The sequence below is a fragment of the Meleagris gallopavo genome, chromosome 13, assembly GCF_000146605.3.
Source record: "Meleagris gallopavo isolate NT-WF06-2002-E0010 breed Aviagen turkey brand Nicholas breeding stock chromosome 13, Turkey_5.1, whole genome shotgun sequence".
Lineage (NCBI taxonomy): Eukaryota > Metazoa > Chordata > Aves > Galliformes > Phasianidae > Meleagris > Meleagris gallopavo.
The window spans coordinates 11,757,216-11,783,689 of record NC_015023.2 but is presented as its reverse complement, the minus strand read 5'-3'; the positions used below and the strand labels follow the sequence as shown (position 1 = coordinate 11,783,689).

General features: G+C 48.5%; 2 protein-coding genes across 2 annotated transcripts in view; one reads left to right on the top strand and one right to left on the bottom strand.

Moving 5' to 3' along the window:
* The window catches only part of BBS2 (Bardet-Biedl syndrome 2), a 14,782-nt gene extending 237 nt beyond the window's left edge, over nt 1-14,545 (top strand). Inside the window, exons 2-17 of the mRNA XM_010718057.3 lie at nt 3-230; nt 1,292-1,417; nt 1,684-1,746; nt 2,758-2,835; nt 4,860-4,964; nt 5,489-5,575; nt 6,788-6,923; nt 7,808-7,947; nt 8,496-8,640; nt 9,449-9,620; nt 10,529-10,658; nt 11,335-11,466; nt 11,997-12,134; nt 12,572-12,684; nt 13,363-13,511; nt 14,051-14,545. Coding sequence (XP_010716359.1) covers nt 3-230; nt 1,292-1,417; nt 1,684-1,746; nt 2,758-2,835; nt 4,860-4,964; nt 5,489-5,575; nt 6,788-6,923; nt 7,808-7,947; nt 8,496-8,640; nt 9,449-9,620; nt 10,529-10,658; nt 11,335-11,466; nt 11,997-12,134; nt 12,572-12,684; nt 13,363-13,511; nt 14,051-14,157 — 2,049 coding nt within the window. The 3' untranslated portion in view covers nt 14,158-14,545. The remainder of the gene's footprint in view (nt 1-2; nt 231-1,291; nt 1,418-1,683; nt 1,747-2,757; nt 2,836-4,859; nt 4,965-5,488; nt 5,576-6,787; nt 6,924-7,807; nt 7,948-8,495; nt 8,641-9,448; nt 9,621-10,528; nt 10,659-11,334; nt 11,467-11,996; nt 12,135-12,571; nt 12,685-13,362; nt 13,512-14,050) is intronic.
* A 4,025-nt stretch (nt 14,546-18,570) lies between these two features.
* On the bottom strand, nt 18,571-26,442 carry OGFOD1 (2-oxoglutarate and iron dependent oxygenase domain containing 1). The gene is made up of 11 exons (XM_019619802.2): nt 25,993-26,442; nt 25,826-25,926; nt 24,804-24,920; nt 24,292-24,383; nt 22,995-23,123; nt 22,528-22,641; nt 21,814-21,893; nt 21,394-21,683; nt 20,480-20,602; nt 19,733-19,791; nt 18,571-19,259 (listed from the first exon to the last, which is right to left on the bottom strand). Exons 1-11 carry the CDS (start codon nt 26,049-26,051, stop codon nt 19,098-19,100), a joined length of 1,326 nt encoding a protein of 441 aa, XP_019475347.1. The 5' UTR covers nt 26,052-26,442; the 3' UTR covers nt 18,571-19,097.
* Between the last annotated feature and the right edge of the window lie 32 nt (nt 26,443-26,474).

Below are 26,474 nucleotides of genomic sequence, written 5' to 3'. Positions count from 1 at the left end.
AGGTCCTCGTTCACAGCCCTCACAGCCCCAGTCCGAGGACGGGCGGCAGCCGCTGGGCTCCCAGCGGCCTGGACGCTCACGTGTCGCTGCTCAGCGTCAATCAGGCCGTGACGTGCCTGGCGGCCGGGCCGCTCCGAGCCGCGCTGCGACGAGACTGCCTGCTGGTGGGCACCGGCACGCATCTGCTGGCGTACGACGTGCACCTGAACTCCGACCTGTTCTACCGAGAGGCGAGTTGCGGTGCTGGGAGGGCTGGGTTAGAACGGCCCGAGGGCTGTGCGCCAAGGGAAGGCGTGGAGGAGCTGCGAGGGGTCTGAGCACGGCGCTGTGGGAGTGAACGGGGTGGTCAGTGCGGAGAAAAGGAGCTGAGGGGAGCTCGTGGCTCTGCAGCCCTGACGGGAGGCTGTGGGGAGGGGATGTCGGCCTCTGCTCCCAGGTTACAGCGATAGGGTGAGAGTGATGGCCTCACGTGAGGGTCACGTCGGGTACTGGGAGCAGTTCTTCTCCCAAAAGTGCAGCACTGGCACAGCAAGGAGGGGGAGTCCTCATCCCTGGAGCAGTCCCAGAAACACACAGGTGTGGCACCTGGGACTGCGGTCAGTGGGCAGCGTTGGTGCTGGGCTGATGGTTGGACCTGAGGATCTCAGAGGTCTTTCCAGCCTCAATGACTGCATGACGCAAAGGTTAAAAACATAGGATATACAGCTGTGCACGTGTGAGAGAGAGCCAGTCCTCGCCACGTGCAGTGCAGCACCCAGCAGGACAGGATGCTCTAATGGGCGTTTGGAGCTCAGCTCAACTGGTGGGACCGTTTTAGTCTAACCTGTCTGTGTGAATGTCCTGCAGAGTGCTAGCACTTGTGGAATAGCAGAGAGCAGTAGGAACTGCCAGGGAACCAGAGGCTGCTGGGTGGAACTTGAGGAGGCCTTGGGTTTATGCAACAGTACAACTTCTCAGTTAGAACATTGCTGTCACATGTGCACATGTCATAACAACTCAGTTCTCAAGTTAGAGCTTTTGCCCTAACTAAGCTGCTGGCCAGACTTCACCTGTCATGTTATTATTCTATTATTATCATCATTAGCCCCTTCCCAGATTGGTGCTCTCCCGTCGTGTCCTTGCGATCCCTCTGCTGTAAGCAGCCCCGTGATGTGAGAGGGGTGTGCACATGGAGGTGTCGTTGTGCATCCCCAGCACTGCTGGGAAGGAGGCACGGTGATGGCAGAAGCTTTTTTGTGTCTGCACTCTGATGCCTTGCACTTGGTTTTGTTCCTTTAATGTCCCTTCATAGGTTTCAGATGGAGCCAACGCAATTGTTCTTGGAAAGCTGGGGGATATACCATCTCCTCTTGCTATTATTGGTGGCAACTGTGCCCTGCAAGGCTTTGACTATGAAGGAAATGACCTCTTTTGGACGGTAGGGTACACATAACGCTTTGGCTTTATCAAAAGTCTCTTTTGATAGCATGAAGTTCCATATATATATATATTTTTTAATATGATAAATAATAATTTGGTTGTTGAACTGCTTTCTTATTTCAGAGCTTAAACTGTGTTTTGACCTGTGTTCATTGCATCAAATGGTGCTCGAATGTTGACTGCATTCATTGCAGTGGGGATAATAACAGTGGTTCACCCTCTGACCACTTTCCTCAATACTGAAGACAGCCTTTCTCATTTTAGGTTACAGGAGACAACGTTCGGTCTCTAGCACTGTGTGACTTCGATGGCGATGGCAAAACTGAGGTTTGTTTGTAGTCATTTATGTGTGAATTCAGCTGATTTCATGGTATTGTAGTGAAGGGGAGATTAGTGCACCTGACTCAGATGATCAGCAGAGAGATCCTGATGAGGAAGCTGTCCCTTTTCTAGGCTGCAGCCTGCAGAAGCACACATAGTGTCTCAATCCATGTTCATGGAGCTGCACTGATCTCTGGAACTACTTGGAATGAGGGAAATGAGGCATCTTTGGGTCTTGGCACTGTTAGTGCCTTGCCTTGGTGAGTGGGTGGCCAGCTCTCATGGAATGTGCTCTTATGTCTGTGTACCACGCCAGAAATACAGGAGAAATGTAATGTCTCTTATCATTGCTCACAAGGCACCTGCTTTATGATAGAGAATGAGAAGATGGAAGACCTGATAAAAAGCCAGTGTCTTCTTTGCTCACACATTTTGGGCTCAAACTGGATGTAACCCATGGAGCGGGTCCAGAGGAGGGCCACTAGGATGATCAGAGGGCTGGAGCACCTCTCCTATGAGGAAAGGTTGAGGGAACTGGGCTTGTTCAGCCTGGAGAAGAGAAGGCTGCGGGGAGACCTCAGTGTGGCCTTCCAGAACTTGAAGGGAGCGTATAAACAGGAGGGGGAATGGCTGTTTGTGAGGGTGGATGGTGACAGGACAAGGGGGAATGGATTTAAACTGAGACAGGGGAGGTTTAGGTTGGATGTTAGAAGGAAGTTTTTCCCCCAGAGGGTGGTGAGGCAGTGGAACAGGTTGCCCAAGGAGGTTGTGGATGCCCCATCCCTGCAGGCATTCAAGGCCAGGCTGGATGTGGCTCTGGGCAGCCTGGGCTGCTGGTTGGTGGCCCTGCACACAGCAGGGGGTTGGAACTGGATGATCTTTGAGGTCCTTTTCAACCCAGGCCATTGTATGGTTCTGTGGTTTTGCCCTTTGCAGAAGGGCAGCCACCCTTGGAGGAGGAGCAGTGACACTTTGATGGTGGCTCAGTGGTTTTGAGTTTCTGTGTTATTTTTGCAGCTTCTTGTTGGCTCTGAAGATTTTGATATCCGAGTGTTTAAAGAAGATGTGATAGTGGCAGAAATGTCAGAAACAGAGGTAAATTACTTCTAGCTCATATTTATTGTAATTGCGGGTGGAACTGAAAACACTGTGTACTGTAAAGCTGCTCTGGTTACTCTGGTTTAAATGCATTGTGTAGGTAAATAGTCAACTAGTTGGCACCGTATCTATCCTTCCGGAGTTGCAAAAGTCAGAGTTTAGCGACGCCTTTGATAACACTTGGATGAGGTTTGTTTACAAACCTTTAACCAGGCTGAGGGAATAACTGACCTGCCTGGAAATCAGGGCCCTGGCCAACTGTGTGTTCCTGGAAGGGCCCCGGGGCTGACACACTGTCTTCTGTGTTACAGAACGTCCTCTGCTGCAGTTCTCAAATTCCTCGTCTCTGTGATGCAGTCACTTGTCCCATGTGTGTCCACATGGGGAATGGCAGGCTGGAAAGAATCTCCATTGCACGCGAGTTGTATAAACAGGGCTGTGCCTTCGTAGCACCTGCACTAAGAGCTTTGTCCTTGAAAAACTCAGGTCTCCCTGCTGCCCAAGTTAGGACTAGAAGGCTTAGTTAGCTATTAAACTGCTTACAAAGGGCTCTTAGGGAGCAGTGCAGGCAGTGTTCCAGGAAAGGAGGCTGTTACTGCTGGTCGGATTAGAGCCAGGCATTGTAAACAGTACGTTCTGCTCTCTGGTAACCAATGCGGGGTCGTGTTGTGATTAAGGGAAGCGAGCGGTCTGTGGCTCTCACGTGCTGTTTGTTTCCAGATCTATGGTCAAATTGCTTTAAGTTCACACCTACACAGCCTTAAGACCTACTGCAGTCTTTCTGCTCTAGTTTGGAAGGATGCAGCTTCACCTAAACCTAAAGGCAGGGGACAACGGCTGTGTGCGTTCTGCTCCTTTTAGAAGACTTGAGTAGTTTGCCTTCTCGGTGTTTCATTCTGTTGGAACAGATCACAAAGGTTGTTGTGATTTGTGAACTGGTAAATGGACGCTTTGGGTGGATAGGGAGTTTTGCTGTGTGGGTGAGTTCTGCTCTGTCTGGGGTCTCTGTCCTCCCAGGGTGCTCAGGATTTGGAGGGTGGTGTTACATGAGAAAGGCTTCGGAGAGGAAGGATAAAGGGTTTGGAAACAGTTTTCTATAGCAAGAAATCCAGGAGCATGCTCAGCTGAGATTAATTTGGCTTCCCTGTGTCTTTCGTGGCTGTCTGCAGATAACGTCCTGCAGGACTGAGTTACGGGCACCAGGACTCCAATGAGGGATGATGCCATGCATGCCTTAAACCTGACCCCAGGGTGCTCATGTACACGGTGGTGATGAGTGGTTCCTTCCCAGTAGACTGGGGTGGATTCACTGGAAATCTTCACAGTGGGAAGGTTTGGGTTCTGTGTAAAGGATTGAATTGAAGGGCTTTGCTCAATGAGGAGCTGTAGGGTAATGGGTCATAAAGGGAGTGAGAAACACTCTGGGCTGTGACTCTCAGGTCTTTCCCTGGAGCTGTTACTGAGGTAATACCTGGCCTGCTGTTCTGATTGCCTTCCAGAAGAAGCCCAACTGTGGGAGCTGTTGATTTTTATCGTGCTGATCTCGGGCAAAGCTTTTCTACCAGTAATATCTCTAGGGTTTTCCCAGCCCGTGTAATGTTGAACTCCTTGGCATCCTGAGGTCCCGAAGCTCCAGGGAGCGCTGTGTGTGGGGAGCAGTTTTTGGGTGTTAGCGCCAGAGACCACCGGAATCCTCTGAGCAGTTGTGCTGCTGTTTGTGGTAATAAATACTTGGTCAAAGAACACGGTTTGAGGGCAGTTCTGCAAGCTTTGTTGAATTGTGTGTTAAGACCGACAGCACAGCTTGTGTGAGGAAACCCCGCAAGGCCTTTGGTAGGGTTAAACTGAGTTTTAAAGACAGTTCCTTTGGTGTTTTGTGCTCCACACAGCGGTCTTAATTACAGCTAAATTCCAATGGAGAGCAGTTCATGTGGAGACTGTGTGTAGTCTGCTCCTGGGGGTGCAGAAGTTGGTGTGTTCTCACTGTTGTATTCTCTCTGTCCCTCCCTTCCCTCTCCAAGACGGTGACTGCACTCAGCCCCATGTATGGCAGTCGCTTTGGCTATGCTCTTTCCAATGGCACGGTGGGAGTGTACGACAGGACGTCCCGCTACTGGAGGATTAAGGTCAGTCCTGCCTTGCAACATCAGCACGGAGAGCTTGAAGCCTCCAGGGGAGCTGGTAGCTAATCTCTGCTTGTTGATGCTACCCAGACTCCATAGATGGTTTGACATTTTCTACTGAGCATAGTTTGTATGTCTTGTAATTACGTAATTGATGTAATTATCGTATTACAAAACAAACTCATTTTTATAGATCCAAGCAAAATTAACAGTATGTCAGTTCCTTCAGTTCTTTTGGGATTGTTGGTGATGACTTAACACTGCTAAAACCATACGTTTAGGGACGCTCCAGCTTTGTGGGGTCACTGAGCAACCAGAGGTCCAGCAGAAAAATGTGAGTTTGTTGTTGGAAAATGCCTCTGGCTGTGTTGTTAAACCAATAGATTGTTTTCCAGGCACTGAATGTGTCTTACATTGTAGGTGTTCAAAGCTAATTTTTTCTCTCTGTAGACTCATTCTCCAGGGTCTTGCACGTGTCAGGTTAGAAGGTGCACCCAAGCATAGTTTGTGCTGTTTTCTGTCCTCAGTCTAAGAACCATGCGATGAGCATCCATGCATTTGACCTGAACTCTGATGGTGTGTGTGAGCTGATCACCGGCTGGTCCAATGGGAAGGTGAGTGTGTGCTGGAGGAGCGAGGAGCTGTGGGTCTGCAAGGTATGTTTGAACCAGGCTGCTAAATGGTCTTAAGTAGAGCAGACAAAATATTAGACTGCTGAGGAGCTGTCGTAGTAAACCTAATTTGTCTGGGGAGTTCTTGCCAGATGCAAGATGAGCCAGAGAAAACCTTCCTCTGCTTCCTTCAGAGTGAATTGCTAAGGTGTGGTAAGCTGTTGCTATGGTAGCAAAGACCATGTGCAACATCCTAGAGCTCTCCCATGTCTCTTTTCAGCTTTGTCTTGAGTGCATGCTAATCATCTGCTGTATTTCCTGAATGTTCTCCAGCTACAGGGGACGAGTAGTTATGGAGAGGGGAGCGGCGTCGGTCCTGGCTGTGGCAGGATTAGTGTAAATCCATCAGTGTGTCATTTGATCTGATGTTGAGGCGTTCCATGCAGCTCAGTCTAGGCTCTTAAGCCTGCTGCTTGGTGTTCCCCTTGCCAAAAATGGCTGTTCTGGTTGCCAATTCTCTCTGGGACACAGCTTGCCAATTTCTTTTTTTTTTTTTGTAAATCTCCTTTCATAGCACCTCTCATTACTCTCATTAGCCTAGGGGAATTTAATTAACTTCGTATCAAGCTGGCAGCCTGGAGCCCGGCTGTGTTGCAACTTCTGTTGGATTAGGTGTATAACATTGTTAAAGTGAGCACCTCTCCTCGCTGTACGCCTTTTGCTCTTTCAGCTGCAGGCCCTGCCCCATCTGTTGGCCTGAAGCAGCTCCCAGCTCTTGGAAACAGCACTGCTGAGTGCTGTGCTTGGCACAGGTGTATGCACAGAGCTGAGCCCCCTGCTCCATCCTCTTCCCTTCAAAGATAATTAAAAGTTGTTCATCCGTCCAGGACAGCGGCTTAGCCAACAAGCTGTATGTACTGCATCAAGGCTGTGCCCAGTCTGCGTCCATCATCACTGCATCCACATGTGCACAACCTTCCCTGTGTAGGCTTGTGATCCCCTTTTCTTCCTTCCTGCTGTTTGTAACCGCATCTCTGAGGAGTGGTTCCTCTTGCCTGAGCCTGTCGAGAGGTCGCTTCCTGATAATGTGTCTTCCATCTGTGGCCCTGTGCTCAGCAGGACTGCAGCTCCACGAGTGGTGAACACCACCACGATGTGTGTTTTGGAGCTGGCTGCTCAGTTCATGCCATGTCCCTTATCTCTGTGCTGCTCCAGGTTGATGCGCGCAGTGACCGAACCGGGGAGGTCATCTTTAAGGACAACTTTGCTTCCTCGATTGCAGGAGTGGTGGAGGGGGATTACAGGATGGACGGGAGCACGCAGTTGATCTGCTGTTCAGTTGATGGTGAAGGTAGGAGGGCTGTTTGAGACACCAGTTCTACACGCAGCAGTGTCAGGCGTATCGCGTCATCTCAGATGAGCTAACCACTGATTCTGTTCTGTAGGCGTTTTTGCGTGCCAGATTCCCTTGCCTTTATGAGAAGTGAAGGGAATTTTGCGTTAGGCTCTGCAAACGAGATGTCAAATATTGCCTTCCCTGTGGTAATTGGTGTGTATGTCATTATGATCCAAGATGCCATCAAAATCCATTTGCCTAACTGACAAAGTCCCATCCTAAGAATGCAAAGAGAAATATACTCAGTAAAGACTGTGGTTCTTCAGGCAACAGCATGAAGGGTGAATATATGGGGGGTCTTTTGTCCTGTGCGATTCTTTGGCTACTTAACAGTGGCTAAAGGGGGGCAGAGAAGTAAGGATATATGTATGTTGGTTTTGTGAATAGTTATTGTATTAGAAATGTTGGGTGTTAACAGCCCTTTATTTCCTGGAAAATGCTCTTCTGAGACTGCAGAGCTGCTGGTTTTATCCCACCAAACTTTCAAGAAGTGACACCTGGTTGCTGTGAATGGAAACAGATATGACCATAGGTATTTAAATTAGCTCAGATTGACTTTATGGGGCCATGTGATGGCTCCAGGAGAGACACTGGTGTGACTATCTAGCTGCTTGGCTGCAGTGGCCAGAGACAAACAGATCTAGCACAACCCGTTTGGAACAAAAGCCTGTCTGTCTTAATCTCAGGCTGCTGGGAAGTGCTTCACTTGGGATTCAGCACATAAGCCCCATCCCAAGCCTGCCCAAGGGGCTGTATGCAGTTGTGAAGGTCTCCTGTCCTTGCTGGGCAGCGTGTTCTGTGTGTAAGTGTCAGATCTGTGTGTGTTTGTTCCTGTGCAGTGCGGGGCTATCTGCCGGGAGGTGAGGAGATGAAGGGAAACCTGATGGATACATGTGCTGAGCAGGACATGATCCGAGAACTTAGTCAAAAGAAACAAAACCTGCTGCTGGAATTAAGAAATTATGAGGAAAACGCAAAGGTACCACTTATGCAGTGTGTGGGGCCAAGCCCTGGCTTCCCATTGCTATAAAGGTGGGCGGAGGTCGTGGGGCAGTCTGGACAAGTCAGAGCTGTAACCTGTAATCAGTGGTGAGATTGTCTGCTTGGGATTCCTGCTTGTGCCTTGTGCAAGTGCAGAGCGTGCTTTTCTTACTTTAATAAGTCACATTCTCCTCGCCTCGTCTGCCTGCTGGAGCAGTTAAACAGAATGGGCTTTGGTTCAGCACCAAGTTATGTCTGAAAATTGTAATTTTCAAAGCCTGAGCCCACCTGGGAGTCAGAGGGGCTGTGTAAGAGCACTGCCAGGGTGTGTAGGTGTGCTGGTGTCTCCACGGGGAAGGTGCAGAATTAGAGGGCTTTGCAAAGCTGTCTGAGGAACAAGCAGGCTCACGTTGAAAGAGTAAAAGAGCACAGTACCAAAAACACAGGGTTGTGCTTACAATTGAAAATGTACGTCTTTTAGCGTGCTAGAATGAAAATGGTGAAAATGGAGATTGTGATACTGAAGGGTTTTGTGCTCTGGAACAGGCTGAGCTGAGCCCGCAGCTGAAGGAAGCTGATGGGCAGAGAGGTGTGATTCCAGCCAACACCCAGCTGCAGAGCTCCCTGTCGGTTAACCTGGGCTCTGACAGCCAGTCTGCTCACGTGGAGCTGTGCATCTCCACCACCAACGGTGAGCCGCAGTCTGCAACCACCACCACCACTTATCTCCATGTAAATTCATGCAAACGTTTAGTTGTATTTAGCTGATGCTTTGCCTGTCTCCCCTTCACTGTCTGTAATTTCCCCTTTGTGGCTGCTTTCCTTCCACGGTTTTGAGTCAAGCTGTGCTCCTTTGACGGGTTTTGGGAGAGAGGAGTTGGGTGGGATTTGTTTCTCATTGTGTTTTGTTTTCCAAGGCAGCTAACAAGGCTTGGATGAAATGAGTGTTGGGGATCCCTGCAGCACTCTTTGTGTTAACTGTAAACATTAATGAAGAGTGCTGTTGTTCCCCAGTGAAAGCAAAGTGCCCACCACTAAGTGCAGCCATCTGTAGAGAGGGATAAACATCCATAATAGCATTTTTGTTATGAAAAGCAACCAACCAATTAAACCCAGCCCACTAAGGCAACAGCAGAACACCTGTCCTAGAAATTCATGGCCAGTCTTGCTTGCCCGTGGGTGGGTTATGCAGTACGCAGGTAAACGGGATATGGGATGTGGGGACTGCTGCAGCCTGGAGCTCCAGCTCCTGCACCGTGTTGCTGCAGGCATTGTGTGAATGCATCTGGGCCTCAGCTTGGGGCAGGAGCCAAGCCGAGTCAGCAAAGTCACCCAGCACCAAGCACAGTGAGGGTGCAGGCAGTTCCAGGTGTAGTGCTGCTCGTCTGGAGACGTTAACAGTTCAGGAGAGCTGCTTGTGCTTAACTCTGAAGAGCATGGTGGCTTGTTGCAGGAGGACAGCTGTTAATTGAGAAACTGTTTTTCTCCTTGTTGCTAAGACACAGTCATCCGTGCTGTGCTGATCTTTGCTGAGGGCATATTTGAAGGAGAGAGCCACGTGGTACACCCCGGCCTCCAGAACCTCTCGGGCTGCGTTCGGGTTCCCCTCACTCCGCCCAAAGATGTCCCTGTGGATTTGCACATCAAAGCCTTTGTGGGTTACAGGAACAGGTGAGGTTTGTGCTGTGAGCTCTCTTGGTCTCCACAGCTAACAGTGTGTGACAGCAAACACTGGAGATGTGGCTCCACACTTGCCCCACCAGAACGGTACCGTTAATTCCCCGATGCCTCAACTCCCTCATTGCTGGAATATTCTCTTGTACATGCTGCTATCCTGTGCTGCTGGGCTCTTCTTCAGGCACTCAAAGGTCCTGCTGTGCTCCAGCTCTGCCTTTAAGGGAGCAGTGAGTGGTTCTTGTCCAGGGTGTGCCTTGCTGTGGCTCTGCCTCTTAGGGGCCTGGATGCTGGCAGCTCTGCCCATAGTACATGAGCAAACCTGGAGGCACTGTGCCATCTTTCAGGCCACAGAGTGATCCTGAGCCTGTCTGACTTTGGGGCTAGTAGGATATGCCTGCTTTCAAGACATTTTTCCAGTTTCCTCTTCATATACATCTGTCTTTTTCCCTACTCACATCTACTGCATCTGGCAGTGTCCCAGGAAGCAGCACCTGAACAGGGAGCTGTTTTGAGTGTGAGCCAACCACTGCAGAAAGAATGTATGGAACTGAATTCTCTTTTTGCTTCCTCTGTTCTTTGTTACTGCTTTTAGTAGGATTTTGCCAAAACTGTTAATAAGTGATCCAGTTATGTAGCAGAATCTTAAATGTAAGCATATTTTGTTGGATGGATTATGGAAAATGTAGGCATTGGGAAGGAATCATTCAGCCTCATACAGAGATGTGTTAAGCCTGGAATTTCCAATTCCCACAGCTTCCAGCTGTTCACCAGTGTTGAGCAGTGGATTCTATCACTGGAAGCTGCTGATGTTAATGCTCAGCCACAGCAGACCCAGCAGCCCTTGTAGGAGGTGAGTCACTGTGATGTTAGTAACCATCCTTCTTCCTCTTGGGTTCTTCCAGCACACAGTTCTATGTATTTGAGCTGACCAGACAGCTCCCCCGCTTTTCAATGTATGCCCTGAGCAGCCCGGACTCGGCCACGGAGCCGCTGAGCTTTGTGAGCTGTGCAACGAATGAGAGGCCACAAAGGGTGAGTGTTTGCTCTGCTGCCCGCTTCCTGGTCCTGCTGATACATAGCACACGGAGGGATTGCAGTTAGCTTGAGATTTCCGAGAGGAAATACTATGATACTTCTGGCCTTTGGAGTTCTGCAGAGAATAGGATAGAGGCAACGCAGTGCCCAGAGGATGGCTTGGGTACCTGGCAGGTGAGCAGTGGAGCTGCAGTGTTGGTTCTGGAAGATCTGAATTGTGAGATAGCAGTGATGAGAGCCCATCTGTTCCCACGTAACTGTGGGGCTCTGTCATGCCTGCACAACTTTTCCCATATTAAGTGGTCAAGGACAAAAAAAAAAAAAAAAAAAAGCAAGATTGAGGAAAACTTTCCTTTAAATTCTTATAGTGGAGTGCAGCTTTGCTTCCTAGCTTTCTCCTGTCTCTGGGCCTGTTTGTACTTTTTGGCCTTTGGCTGTGGTCTCCTATTGTCAGATTTGATTTTCTTGCAAATATTCTACTTTGCAGCAGGGGGTCAACTGCTCCCATGTCGACAAGCTCCTGGCATTAATATAAGAGATTAATTAGACTGCATGGAGCTCCCAAGATAGCCTGAACGGAGCCCTGGTGTCATGTACACATAGGGCCATTGCATGGCTCTCCAGAGTTCACACACAGCTGATGGCTGATGCTCTTTGTTTTATTTTTTGCAAGATTATTATGTGGCTGAATCAGAGCTTCTTGCTACCAGAGGATGCGGAGTTTCAGAGTGCCCCCTTTCAGGTTTGCTTCACTTCCCTTCGTAATGCAGGCCAGCTCCTCATCAAAATCAAGCCTGGTGGAGAGGTGAGTAACTTCAGAGGCGAGGGGAGTGCCCGTGTAGTTATACACCACTAATCTTAAGGGTGCTTCCAACGTGGGGCTGTGAAAATGAAGGAGGACTGAACAGGCAGAGGAAGTACTCGAGTTATGGGGGTGGCTTTTGGCAGTTGGAGTCTGTGCTGCTGCTAGTGGCGAAAATTCCAGTGCCAGTCAACAAAGCGAACTGTTCATCCTTCAGATCAATAGGAAGGCATTTGTTCCACATGTAGTGGTTTCACGGGGCTGCAGTTTGAGACACAGAGGCTGCCCATAACTTCTGTGCTGTCCTTGTATGCACAAATTCCCCTTTTCCTCACACCTGAGTAAAAGCCCCTTTGAAATCAGTGTCTCCTTATCTCCAGTAAGCCTTGGAGCTTGTCCTTGCAGCAGTCTTGTCTCTTAGAATGAACTGCTTTGAGCCTAAGCAGCTGTTCTCCAGGCAGCTCTGCTGTGTCGTTTTGGGAGATATTTTGGCATGGAAGAGCATGTAAGTGCTTCCTTGTCCTTTCTGACAGATCTCTATCAGCACGGATGATATTGATTTAGCTGGTGACATCATCCAGTCCATGGCCTCCTTTCTGGCAATCGAAGATCTGCAGGTGGAAGCAGATTTCCCTGCATACTTTGAGGAGCTGCGGAAAGTGCTGGTAAAGGTGAGAAGGAATCGGGGGCATCAGTTTGAGAGGAAAAAACTAAGGTTCTCCAAACTGCTTTTTCTCCATGTAAGTCAGCCAGCAGTGACTTGCTAAATATCTTGTGCAAGGGATGAGGGTACCCCCAACATTCTGTGTGTTAAATGGAGCAGGGTTTTGGTCCCCAGCAGCTGATTGTTTAGAATAATGTAAATCCGTTGTGTGGGAGACTGTGGATTTGGGCCAGGGTGTTAGGTGTGCATCTCATCCTCACCATTACCTTTTAGGGTAAAAGGTGCTGCTCCAGCAGCTGGGGGGTGAGGGAAAGGAGGATGGTCCTGGGTTGGTTAAGCTGGAATGTTATTTCCTATGACAGTGGGGTAGGGTGTAGCTTAAACAATTCCCTTTGTGCCCAGAGTGCCTGAAGGCCTTTTCTCATGGGTTTTTGCCTTGGCCAGGTGGATGAGCACCACTCGGTGAATCAGCGGCTCACTGCTGACATGGCCGACCACTCCAACCTCATCCGTGTCATGCTGGTTCAGGCAGAAGATGCACGGCTCCTGGGAGACATGTGAGCAGTTGCCACGTTGTGTGTTTTGGGTGTAGAACAGCCAGTCTCTGCTTCTCAGGCAGGAAAAAAAGCACAAAAGCATTTGTGTAGTGGGAGGGATGCCCAGTTACAATTCTTTGAGCAGAGTGGTACCTTGGCTGGTTCTACCACGAGCTGTCGTTGAGCCTTGCCCTGTTTTTTAGGGGGAGCAAGCCTGGGGGAGGCAAGAGTGCAGGTTTTGGCCTTGAACTGGCCTTGGGAAGGTAAGACCTTAGAAAGGACGCAGTAAGGGGAGGAGGAACTGAAAGCTGTCTCTGGTGCGTGTACCTTTGAGAATACCAAGACTGAAATGTTCAGTTCCAGGCCCTTCACTGTGCCATCCTGTGCTCTGCTCATTTCCTGCCCTGGCTGCCAAGGGCAGCAGTAAGGAGGTCTGAATCCTGCCGGCCAGTTTTACTTTCACTGGAGCATGCAGCATCTGCATAAAGAGTCTACCAAAATAGACCTCTTTTTCTTTTTTCCTGTTCAATAATGAGGTGAACCAACATGTCTAGACGGGTCTGTGGTGCTGTAGCTACAGCCATGCAGGTAACCATGGCAGCCCTCACAGCTGCGCATTGCTGCACCTTCCTATGGACAGGCCAGGAGTTACTGTCACGTCCCCAGAGATTCAGCTCGCTGTGCTGATTGTCCCTCCAGGAAAAACATGAAGACACGGTACGTCGAGCTGTATGATCTGAACAGGGATTTAATAAATCAGTACAAAATTCGTTGCAACAATCACACGGAGCTGTTGAGCAATCTGAAAGCAGTGAATCAAGCAATCCAGAGGGCCGGGCGGTTACGTGGTGAGTGTGTGTGGCTGTGGGGGGGGTGGGAGTCTCCGGTCCCACTGAGGCTGGTAAGATACCTCAGACACCACCTGGGTTGCTTAAGCAGTAGAGGTGGCCTTTGATTGCCCAGACAGCCAATTGCTTATGGGGGGGAGCGTGGTTGGCATTTTTCAGTTTTCTGGGTGGTATAGAACTCAATGGCTTTGTTTCAGTTCTTCATTTATAGCTAGCTCGGTTAAAAATAATAATAAAGAAGAGCTATCAACATAAGCAAAGCCGTCAGTCTTTATGATTACTGGTTCTATCAGCCTTTGGTGAAGGATGCATTTGTTGTATACCCATAGCTTTCCCCTTTCAACAAGTCCTTCAAGCTGCCTTGTAATAGAGCTGTGGAAAATGCTTTCAAGAAAGGGCTTTACTGTAAGAAAAAGGCAAGCTGGCACTTCGCTGTTTGCTTAAAAACGTTCTGAGACCCCTGCGTTTTGAGCCTCATATCTATTTTCAGCATTTTTTTCTCCTTCTGTATTTTTTTTCTATTTTGTTTCACTTCACAGTTGGCAAACCTAAGGCACAGGTGATCGCTGCTTGCCGGGATGCAATAAGAAGCAACAACTTCAACACACTGTTCAGGATAATGCGTTCAGGGGTCGCATCTTCTTAAAAGAACCAGAGAGAGGAACGGCAGTTGTGTAGTGGTGATGTCTCCAGGCTGTAGGACCAAAGCCAACAAGCATCTCGTTCATTCCCTGCTCTGCTGTAGAGTGAGGTAATAGCAAAGGTTGGATGTTAATTAAGGCCTCAGTCCAGAAATGTTATTTCTGCAGGCCAGAGGACAGGAGGCTTCTTGAACGGTGCATCAAATATAAGTGCAAGTGAGGTATTTATGTAAGGCAGAGGTGTATTTGTGAAGCATTTATTTTTCATACTGTAACTTATTTGTGTATTTTAATATATTTTGTAGTTGGGCATCTGTTTTCCTATTAAAATATAGACCGGTTTGGCTGCTTTTGTTCTGATTTAGTTGGGGTGATGCATACGGTTATTTGCTGAAAGATGAAACGCTTCATTATGCAGCAGAGCTCATCAGTCTGATCTGTGAACATGCCGTGTTGAGGGTATGTCTGTCACTGGGTTTGCATTGGAGCTGAGGAACATGGAGCTGACTGAAATCCCAGACAAGGACCACGAATCTGCTAATTTCAGAATCAAGTTTTTGGAATTTGCCTCCAACTTCTGCACTCAGGTTGTGCTCCCCAGTTGAGTTATTATTCTGCATCAGAGAGCCCCTGGTTTCATTGCAGGGATGTGCTGCTTCTTTGGTAAACTGCAGTCCGCTGCTCCAGAAGCACCAAAGGGATAACTTGCTTGGCTTTGCAGCCAGTTGGTTGAAAGCTGCTGGATTCCAGCATAGGAAGGTAAGAAGCAGTTGGTTTCATACCTGACACTCCTCACACCCACACTGCAGGGAGCTTTGCTTTCAGCTGCTTGTCCGTAGTACTGCTGGATAAAGCTGCAGATGCTGGACATATTTCAAGACTGAGGAAAACAAAGTACACGGCCAGCTTGGTGTGTAATAAAGAGCTAGCAGTATGTAATGGGATCAGGAGAAGGTCTTGATAAATTTCTTGTCCCCTGGCTCAAAACTGTTTATTAGTTGTGGGATCTTTTAAATTGGATTTATATATTACAATACATCTGTAGGTTAGATGTGAAGATAGTGCAGAACCTTTGCCAAAACAAACTTCTCCTAGAAGCTAAAAATACCCTGAACAGCGGTCGTTGCATTGTGCCAGAGCTCCCAGCTCCTGCCCCTTCATCCTGCCTGCTCTGTGGTGTGGGGAGGAGGCAGCCCATCACCCATCACCTCTGTCAGAGGGGTTCTTGGGCAGCTTCTCAGGGCTGTCAGCAGCACTCACCTCCTGGAAGTGCTCTGTCTCTTCCGTGCTAACTCTGAATTAAAACCAGAAACCTGCTGGTTGCCACAGAGCAACCACTGGCAACAAGGTGAATGGGAAAATTAATTCTTGCACTGTGTTCTAATCTCCAAAACAGTCCCTTGCCAGGGCTACAGCCTTTCAAGATGAAGAATTGAGCTGCCAAATGCATGGATCTCTGTCGCTTCAAATCAGCAGCGGGAGCTCATTTGAATCCTTTAGGAACCTGGTTGTTAGTCAAATCCAGCTTCTTGGTGAGAAGGGTGGTGAGCCACCCATGCTGTTCTAAGCAAGCAAACTGTAAGACTTGATTATGGAACAGTCTCCTGGCACAAGTCTCAGGCTTTGTGCCACCTGCTGTACTTGTTCTCACTCTTTCCAGCTCTTCTTTTGCTCTTTATGTTCAAAACCTTAATGCTTGCTTAGTAACATTTCTGTAGTCCATTCAGGGATCAGAGTGCCTGTGATCAGAATGCAGCTTTCCCATCAGCCTGATTTCCAGGGCTGCTCACCAGGCACTTCCAGTCCCAGCTCTGTTTTCCTCTTGGCAGCCTGTCTGCAGTGCTTGTCAGTCTCTGGGTCACAGTCCAGACCTCCGCTGCGGCTGATTTCCTCCAACAACAAGCTTGTCATTTATTTTCCAGTAAAAACAGCTCTTATCTTTGCCAAATGTGAAATCTGCATCCAGGAAGCTGAGGTGATACCAAGGCTTGCAGTTACATGTTGACACAGAGCAGCCCTCAGCTGGCACACGGCAGAGGTTGACATAAGCACGGTGCCCAGCTGAACCTGCACCAAGAAATCATTGGCCAGCTGTCTGTGCAGGGAAGGGTCAGCCCTCCAGGGCTGTTGCGTAGTATCCAGTTCTCAGGGAGGGGAGGGGAGTTGTTTACAGTCATTAAACTGCTGGTCAACAACAGGATAACCTCTGAAATCACACGAGAAGAATGGTACATTTGTTGCTGGAGGTTCAGGGGAAAGGCTGCTTGGAGGGCACCGTGCCTCAGAAGTCAGGTTTGCTCCATGGTGCTCTGTGGCATTCAGCACCTGCCTGGAATTCTGCCCTGCACTGAAGCTGCTTAAAGGCATCTGCCTTCCCCACGGGGTCCCTTTGCTGCCTGAGCAGCATGCTGCAGCAGTGCTGTGCTGGATCCGTGCCCTCACCAGAGTGCTGCGTACCAGGGATTTTCCATGACCTAATTCAGGTTCTGGTTCGGAGCTGAAGAACAAACAAAGCAATGGGAACTGACAGCTGGCAGCAGGTTACCTCATGTTAGACACACTTTCTCTAAGTCCCAGGGATTGTTGTTCAGCTTGGCTAATCCTGATGCACGGCATACCTGGTGTCAGCACTTATTTCTGTGTTTATGACTGCAGAAATCATTCCCTCAGCCTGGTCTGCATTGAATTGCTTCTGTTTCCAGTCCTGTTAACAACCAGATCCTGAGAAACGTGTTGTGAAGCTCTGGAATAACTCAGCACTTGGGTAACAGAAGCTGCTGTACCCTGCACAGAAGAGCAGGCTTCCTGCTGCAGCCACACGTGCATCTTTGCAGGGCTGAACTGGTAACTGCCGCAGGAGGCTGTCTTCTACAAAGCTGCTCTCAGCTGCTCACGCTGTGCCATGTCAATTGCTTACCTGCTCCATTCTGTTGGTTTTTTTTTCAATGCTAACTGCAAATTTAGCTTTGTAAGTTGCTTCATCTCAGTCTCCTGGGGCAGAAGGGTGTTTCCCTGCATGATGGGCTCGATAAGTGCCCTGCTTGAGTAGGGGCTGGTGTGCCCTCTAGTGTATTATTTATTATTAAAAAGCAGAAAGCTTCAAAAAGCATGATCTTATGGTAGGCTGTTTCAAGCCTCACCAACCACTCTTAGGTTGACAATGCAGAAGAATATGCTGTTTCTTTTTGTTAATTAACTTACTCCCAGCTTTGCCTAGGCGACTGTACTGTGAGTGGCTGGGCTATCTGTAACCTTTCTTTGAAACTACTCAAACATTTCTGATTTTTGAGAACTCCCATGACATGGCTTTTTCTGCTGTAGCAGCTCAGAGTAAGGGCTTTTGTCCCCATAAAAGCCATTGCTCACAATGGTAACAGAGTGCTTCAGAAATTAACTTAAATTAGTAATTCACAAAGAGTTCTATGGTCTTTGCAGCATCTGTTTCTAGGTTCATCCCCTTGTCTTTGTAAGCAGCTTAGAACAGCAAAGGAACATTGAAAGAGTGCAGGGAAGTCTGCAGAGCGCAGGGAAGCCAGCTTAGGGAAACAAGGCAGAGAATGAACAAGATCACGTAGCTCTCCCAAGCCTACGTGCTTCCTAATCCATTTCAGAAGGCAGTCACGAAATCATGCCCCAAGTACTTGCTGCCTGTGCCAGCACAACTTGCCTTACTTGGAGCTTGCTGGCACTCTGCTGCTAGCTGTGGTCTTACACCACCTCTATTGTCAGTGACATTACACCTGGAACCAGTGATAGCAGGCTCTAAACAGCTCACCCTCTTAGACCAAAAAGAGGCAGGAGGAAATGAAATACAATTCCCAGTATGCTGCAAGCCCACTGGCCAGCTTGGTTGATCTGAAAGTACACCTGCGTTTCTCCTGAGTGCAGAAAAATTTTAGGCAAGTGCACGCATGCCAGGGCCAAGCCTACAGCATGGTGCTTGCTGTCCAGCTGGCCGTCTTCCTTTGATACCTGCTAGCTGGAAGGATCTGAGCAGCCTATTTCCAGTGACAGAAGCCACACTGGAGTCCAGCAGACTGCAGGACAGAGCTGGAATTGGACAAGAGAATGCACTGTTGGCAATCCTCCTGCTGTGGTGAATGAGCCAAAGAGGCAAGTTGGCAGTTCCTGCTACCAGCCCAGCCTCTCCTGATCTGAGACTGCCACAGCTCTTTCAGATTTGAAGCACAGAGCTGTTCAAGTATAGATACAGACAAAGAACATAGGAGCAGGTCTCTTCTTTCATCTACTGCTTAACTTGTAAATGCACAGGAGTAGGGACTCCATCTGGGTTTGTCTGCACAGCATTTACCATAATGAAGTCGTGCTCCTGTTAGAGTGCCAAGGCCAGGCTGGCAATGCCAGTAGCTTTACAGCCTCACTTTCTTCCTTCAAGATTCCACAGAGCTGTACACTTCTTATTTCCCTGGGCAGCTCCTTTATTTCTGCCACTACAAAAGGTGAACACAGTTAAATTCCAGAAAATGTCCTGGGTATTTTGTAACAGAACTCGCTCAACTACAGTTTGAAGCATTTAACTGACCTCTTATTAAAAAACAAAAACAAGAGTCATTAACTTGGGGCCATGCGCACTAGTAGTTTTCACCCTTCCAGAGGAGAGACTCATCCCACACATCTCACACATCTCAATTCCACAAGAGAAGGGCTGGGAAGCCGTCAGTCGCACGGGGCTGGCACCTCTATGTACCATTAAAAGTGGCTAAGAGTGCACGCTGCAACCAAGTCAGGAGGAGACATGATTTCCACTTACAGTTAATAAAAAAGTCACCTAGGCCCCCTAAGTAGGGAATAGTTCACATACAACATGATCAAGTTAGCATCAGGAAGGTTGGCCTGGGCTCAGGCAAGCCCAGCTGAATGCTTGGACACAGCCCTGCTCCAAAGCCACCACCACCATTTTCTGTGTATGATGGTCACTGTGCCATCACTCAAAATAGACAAATGAAAAATCCCAAAATCCTCTTCTGCTCGGGTGCTTTTTCAGGCGTGCCAAGCTGCGATGATTGATGTATTTCACAAACTTCATAGTTTCTTTGTCTCTGTATACCAGGGCCAAGCAGTTGTCCTCTGGATTCACAGTCAACAGCTGGGAGAGGTGAGATAAGGAAGGAAGTTAGTTTCAAAAATGTGTCCTTGGAAACATTCCTAGGAAGAAAAACAGCTTAAAAACCAGTCAGAAGAAAGGGATGCTAATAGAAAGTGAGATATACATATAACCTGAAGCATTTATCAGATAGCAAGATTCACTTGAAGAGATTCTGGACTTCTTATTGGTGTGGCTGCTCAGTAGCCTTATTAGTGCTCAACTGGATGTGACTTTTCCTTGGAAAAGTGATCTCTGCTACAGCCTTGTGCCCACAGGAGTCAGCGACCACTCGCCTCTTGAAGCCAAATCCAGAGCTGTGCCCCAAGAGTTACAGCTCAGGCAGAAAGCTCGAGGCTCTGGTGTAACAGCTTCATCTTGAGATCGTGTTAGCACTGTGATAAAGTGTAGTTGTGCCACTCCACCCTAAACAATTAATTTTTATCTAATCTATAGTTAGCAGCCAAGTTCCTTACCTCTTCATCTTCACCTTTAGCAATGTAGGAAGTAAAACCACCGTACTCTGGATCCCAGTCTTAAAAGAGAAAAGAGAGAAAAAAGAAAGATTCTTAGAAAGTTGAACGCTGTCCGGACTCCTTACAGCCCTCCTGTATGAGATGCAGCTTTTGTATTGCGCTCTGTACAGTGACTGGATGCAGAACAGTTTAACTCCTGCTGGGCTATCATTTTACCTTTACATTCAGAATTGACTTGAATTGAATGAACCAGCTTTGCCTTTTACCACAGACAGGCCATTTAGGGTAGCTTGGCTTTCTGCTGCCCACAGTTTTGCCTTAGCAGATAGCAAACTTCCCGTCTAATTACAATCACGTGCCAGGTGGTTTCAGCTATGCGTTCTCAGCTCATCTAGTCCAAAATGCTTATGTTTATATTTTTGTTTTTTGAAATTATCTAGCCAGCAATCAACCTAAAACGCCTAGACAGGCCTAACGTAACTTTAAAAAACCCCAGGCTTTGTGAACTGGGGGCAGCAATAGTTTTGGTGGCAAAATGAAACGTTTCAGCAGGAATTCTGGCCACCTGCCCTTCCACCGTGCTCAGAGCCAACCCCAGCAGTGCAAAGACATCGGGCCCCATCCTTTCCCTCTGCCCCAGCGAACCCACACCTGGCTGCAAGACAGGCAGCTCAGGCAAGGACACAATCCCAAATCTCAGTGTAAGGACAAGAGTGAAGATGAGAATGTTGTCTGTTGTCTGCTTACCTTCACAGCCACAGTAGAAGAGCAGGTCAAGAGCAAATTCAGTTGCTTGATTGTCATGAACTAGAGTATAGTGCCCATTGGTCCAGCGCCGCAGCTCCCCTGCGCACATCGGGGTACTCGACCCTATGGGAGGGAGCAGATTATCCCAGCAGCCAGGCAAAGCCATGAGGATGTGCTGTAGCTGACTCCTGCAAAGCTCAAGGCACATGAAGGGAAGCCCCCCTACTGTCTTTGCTGACCCCAGCAAAGCGCAAAGGAAGAACAAGTCAAACAGATCTCGTGTTAACTTCTTTTCTAGAGGGGGCTCTAAGCCACGTCCTCTGAACAGTGTGGGGCAGGGGATGGATGCCAGATTTGCTTTCTGACACCTCCCAGAGACAATGTGCTTTGATTCAACCAGTTCTTCCTCCTGTTTTGTTTCCCCTCCTTTGGGATTTACACTAGAGTTCTAACCTTCAAATGCCAGTAACCTGTCTGCTCTGAAAGCACACTAACACCAGGCGCTGCAGGGAGGAAAGCAGCACTCTGAACTCTCCGGTAGGTACATCAGAATTTGGGAAAGTCTTTATGTTCTCATGGCTTTGGTCAGTTTTCAATCCATGCAGCCTCAAACTACGACCTCCTCCTATAGAAGTTTACAGTTACACAGGAAGAATATGGCAACAGAAAAGGCAAATTGGGGAAATAAAAAACAAAGTCTTTGTACAAAATAAGTCTTGGGTTTTAATTACCTTTTCTTCTAATGTCAAATAACTTGTAAGATGAGCATTTTTTAAAAATCTGATACGTTAGTACCTTGTGCTCACTGCAGTAAGGTGAAATCCTAGTTCCATGAAAATCTCTGGGTCTGTTGCCAACAACCTTGATGTCAGGATCCTGCTCAAGTCCTTTCACACTGCTGCTGCCCTACTTACCGTTCTGTGTCTCACTGTCTTGTGCTTCAAAGATGTTGTCAGGCTGGTCTGGCTGACTGGTACTGCTATCAGCACGCTGTTCAGTCTCTTCCTCCTCACTTTTGGAACTGCTCTGCCCAGCACTGTCTGCTGCTCTTCCTTCCCCAGCATCCTCATCTGAGGGGGCCAGGAAGTGCAGCTTTAGACCAGTGAAGTTGGAAAGCAATAAAAACAGTGCCTCTGAGTGCAAGAACTGCAGGAAGTTCTTCAGGATGTCAGGGAGGCTGTCTTCCTCTGCTGTTTCATAGAGTCTGAAAAGACAGCAGATAGCAGCAGCAGAGAACCAATGGGAGCCACATCCATGACAGCAGCACCGGTCAGTGCAGCTTCGTGTCAGCTCCTGCTTGGTGTGAGCAATGGAACAGGATTGTCATCTCCTACCTTTTATTGGGAGGCCCCCGACTGCTCCACTGGATGTCTTTGTTCTCCAAAGCTTCGCACAGAAGTTGAAATTTCTCTTTCTAGGAGAGGAAGAGTGCTGAAACATTAACACTTAGCTCCTGGGTCTCCCTCAGTGTACTGCAAACAGCCATCCTGCACTCTTGTGTAAGGCATTCTCAACATTTTCTTTAACTTGCCTGTCTCCTAATGACTGCTGAATAGAAGAGCATGGTCTGGGTGGGCACTGTGAATTTTTAACAGCCACAACCTAATAGGTATGAAATGTTACTTGATTGTCAGCTGGGTGAGCATGGAATTTCACTGAGATATGGATGCTTCGTAAACCAAGGGTAAATCAGCCCTGAGAAACAGCTATTCAAGTAAGCCAAAAATCACTGTGAGTCATTTGTTTCACATACAGGTTGAGTTCCCCTAAGATGTAAGAGCTCAGGGGACAGATAAGGACACTCTGGTCATCACAGGAAGGATGACGTCTTTCCATCCTTCTGCTTTGCTACTAGCAGGAAATGAGATTGCTGAAAGAAAGCTTATGGGTTTTGATGTATCCCTGCACAGCAGTGTTACAGGCAGGCAGTGGTTATCCATCCACAGAAACACAGGATGGCCGAGGCTGGAAGGGATTTCAGGAGGTTGTGCATGTCATGAGGACACTACTAGCCCTGTGACCACATCGCATGGAAGCACAGAGCTCACCTTAAGAAAATCCTTCAGGAGAATTTCTGATCGCTCCTCAAATTCCTCCTGGATTTGAGCTTGGGAGTCCATGTCCAAATAAACTAGATTGACCCACTCATACAAGATTTCATGCTGGAAAAGAAATGGATTTGAACACTGGATTTCCAAAAGGAAGAACAATTCCATGATTCCTCTTCGCCCAGCTGCCCATAGGACTAGATTCCACCCACCCACTCCATTCATTTTTTTTTTTTAAATTGCACTGAGAGCATTTGCTGCCCTCTGCACTACTGTTATGCACAGTGGACAGAGTAAAAAAACCAAACAAACAAAAAAACAAAACAAAAGATACGTAATCAAAAATCAAAAAGGAGACTTGGATAAGTTAAAGATTAAAGCATCCCGAACCACTGATGTGTCCCAAACAGGTATTTGAGGGACATGAAAGAAATGGAAATGCAGTTCTGTAGACACTGGCTACTCACATCATAAGGGATGTGTGGGCTCCTGGGCAAGGGAGCTTCAATGTAGCGTGCAGGACGCTCTAGTGGGGGGCCATGAAACCAGCCGCTCACTGACAAGCGGCACTTCTCCTCCGACAGAATCTCTGACACCTGGAACAACATCAAGCAGCGTGTCACTTTAGAATACATAACCTGCAAGGAGCAGCTGTAATTGGCTACACAGACTCATCCCTTGTGAGAACCTACAGCTCGCAGAGAGGAGGCAGCCAAGGGCTACAAGAAGCTGGATTATTCTCTGCTCATAGAGAGGGATCTAAAACAAATGTTGATGCTCAAGTCCCTTGCAGATCTTCAAAATCCCAGTCAGACCTTTTATTCTATGCTCCCAGCAAAATCCACTCCCTGTCTCTGAGAGCTTATGCAAAGGTTGAGTTGTTTTGTCATAGAAATAACATTCAATTTTCTACCACTTGTTCTGTTGAAGAACTGGCATGTACAAGTTGCAAAAATTAGCTGGCATAGGTTCATCTGGAAATGCAGAAAACGTTATGAGCGTGTAGGCCAAAGCAGGCTGTACTGGTCTAACTTTTGTCTTTTACTTTTTAAACATTTCATTAAATTGTGCACTGACATAAATTGAGCTACCCTGCACTATTTCAGATTGCAGGTGCTGTAGTGTAATGGTAGTGCAAAGACAGAGCCACCCCCTTATGACTAGTTGGAGCTAGCCACCAACTGCTGCAAAGTTCTGAAGCACATGAAGACATTGCAGTTTTTATCTCCTTGAACTGTCTGGTAGGACAGAGGGAAGAACCAGTCTGTTCTAAGACAGGTTGTAGCTGCTGTTGTTACAAAGCTGTAGCAGCTGTTTCCTTGCATGATTCTGAGGTGTTCTAGACTACTAGGAATAGCTGCAGTATCCTAAATCACTTGGGAAATGGAAACCAGGGAAATGCCTGTCAAATGCTCTGCTCAGTGAACATCCAAAGCTTTATTTGGGATCTGCTAAAGATGTGTACACCACAAAGGCCAACACCTGAAGATGTGCTAGGAAGTAATGATGGGATTTTTTTTCCCCCAAGATGATGGAGCTAGGCTGACAGTTTAAAGTTGGCTTTGCCAGCTCCTGTCCTCCCTAAAGTCACAAGGTTTTAATGCACTGCACTTAGCATGAGTATCTCTTCTGACTGCACACGTTTCTCCCTTCCCCTTTTCTCCTTCCCACCAGGGCTGTAACAGCACGCAGAACAAATAGCCACAACAATGACAAGAATAAAAACATGAAGAAAAAAAGAAAAAAAAAGAGGCAGCTCCTTGCCTGGTGGAAAGAGACTGGGGACACTTCAAAGAAAACCAGTGTGTTCCACGAAGGCATCAATGACTTCATGACTTGCTGTGGCTGAAAGTGTTCTGAGGAGGAAGAATACATAATCTGGTTAAGATATGGAACTCACTAGTAGCTGATGGTTCTGACCTTGTGACACTGACTGGTGGGACACTTCAGTGTAAGGGATGGAGCTCAGGGCTTGATGAGAAATCAGTGGACTTCTGTTGTTGGAAAGGGAATTTATCTCAGTCACTTTTATGTCCCAAGCACAGTTACTGGCATCACTTCTATCCTCCCTTCTTGGAAAAAAAAGAATTCCCCTCTTCATTGCCCTCTGCTGTCACCCACCGGCTATCTCTGCAAAGACTTACAACCCTTTGCAAGGTGCAAATTTTATCTATACATCAGCTTCTCTGAACGAAGGAAATACTCTTCATAGAATTGCTGCAAGGGGTGGGTGCACAAGAGTCATCTCTTTCAGCCACCTGAAGCTGAGCTCTTACCATCTGTGCTAAACAGGTCCAGCGTCCCCCCATCGCTTTTCTCCCAGGGCGGCACAAGGTACAGGATGAAAGCAATTCTCCGGCCTTCCAGCTCATCGTCATGGCACAGCAGTACGTCTGCAAGCACACACATTTTGCTACAGTAAAGCTTTCACAGAATCACAGAATGGTCAGAATTGGAAGGGACCTAAAGGATCATGAATCTCCAACCCCCCTGGCACATGCAGGGCCACCAACCTCCACATTTAATACCAGACCAGGCTGCCCAGGGCCCCATCCAATCTGCCCTTGAACACCTCTAGGGATAGAGCATCCACAACCTATCTGGGCAGCTGTTCCAACACCTCACCACTCTCATAGTACAGAACTTCCCCCTGACATCCAACCTAAATTAATTTCAGTGGCTGCTTCTCAGCTTTTTTTCCCTGAAAGAGTACAAGAAAGAACGTGCTGAGAGGTGAAAATGCAGTTCTTGGAAGGGCAGCACTGACACAGCAAGGTTAATTTCTGTGGGATTTCACTGTAATTAGCCCACTCTGAAGATGTGGAATTACAGTTCCCATCACCCACTGCAGTGGCTGTCACTGGGTACAATGGACATTCCTGGATTAACCAAGGTCTGTTCTTTGATATGCATCTGCCCTGTAAGATGTTTGTGCTGCAGTGGAGGGAAGGAGAATCCCTGAGCACAGAGCAATAGTTGGTTGTGCAGAGTCTTAAAAGCAGTACAAGCATTCTTTGCCTGCCATAGCAACATGCATGCAAGGGGTGAGACAGCCCAGGCAGAGTAGCCCACAGGGCAGGGGTCACACCAGCCCTAGGCCCTGCTGCAGCTGCAAGCAGCATGACCACAGTGATGGGGAAGGGCCAGGGGGCATTAGGGACAGGTTGTGGTTCAGCGAGTGGTGGGCACAGCACAGCCCCCCAGGGCAGTGGGCTCAGCCACGAGCTCTGGAGTTGAAGGAGCATTGAGAGGTTTGGGTGGTGCCATGTGGAGCCGGGAGGTCGGTGGGCAGACTGACCTGTGCTCTCATACTTGGCACAGGAGATGTCGATGGAGGGCTCCAGCTCGATGTGGGTGACAGCCTCCAGCCATACCCGCAGGGTGCTGCTCAGCGCCCGCCTGGGGAGCAAAGCGCAGGGTGAGGCCGGCCCAGGGCACGCTGCCCCGTGGACCCTGCAGCCTTACCTCAGTGCACTGACGTGGGGCTCCGGCCTGGCCCCCAGCTCCTCGGACTGCGGCAGCATGGGGAGAGATGGAGAAAAGCATTGAGGGAGGTGGCAAGGGAGACCTCATGGCAACCCCTAAAAGGAGGTTGTGGTGAGGAGGGGGTCGGCCTCTGCTCCCAGGTGATAACGATAGGGTGAGAGTGATGGCCTCGTGTTCTGCCAGGGGAGGGTCGGGTTGGCCACTGGGGAACATTTCTGCTCTGAACGAGCGGTGATGCAGTGGCACAGCTGCCTGGGGAGGGGGAGTCACCGTCCTGGAGGCCTCCCAGAGCTGTAGGGATGTGGCACTGAGGGATGTGAGCATTGAGCACGGTGGGTGTGGGCTGGGGTCGGAGATGGCGATCTGAGAGGTTTCTTTCACTGGCGATGATTCTGTGGCTCTACGGCACCCCGCTCCCGTCCCGGCCCGGCCCACCTGCCGCAGGGACAGCAAGTCGTTCC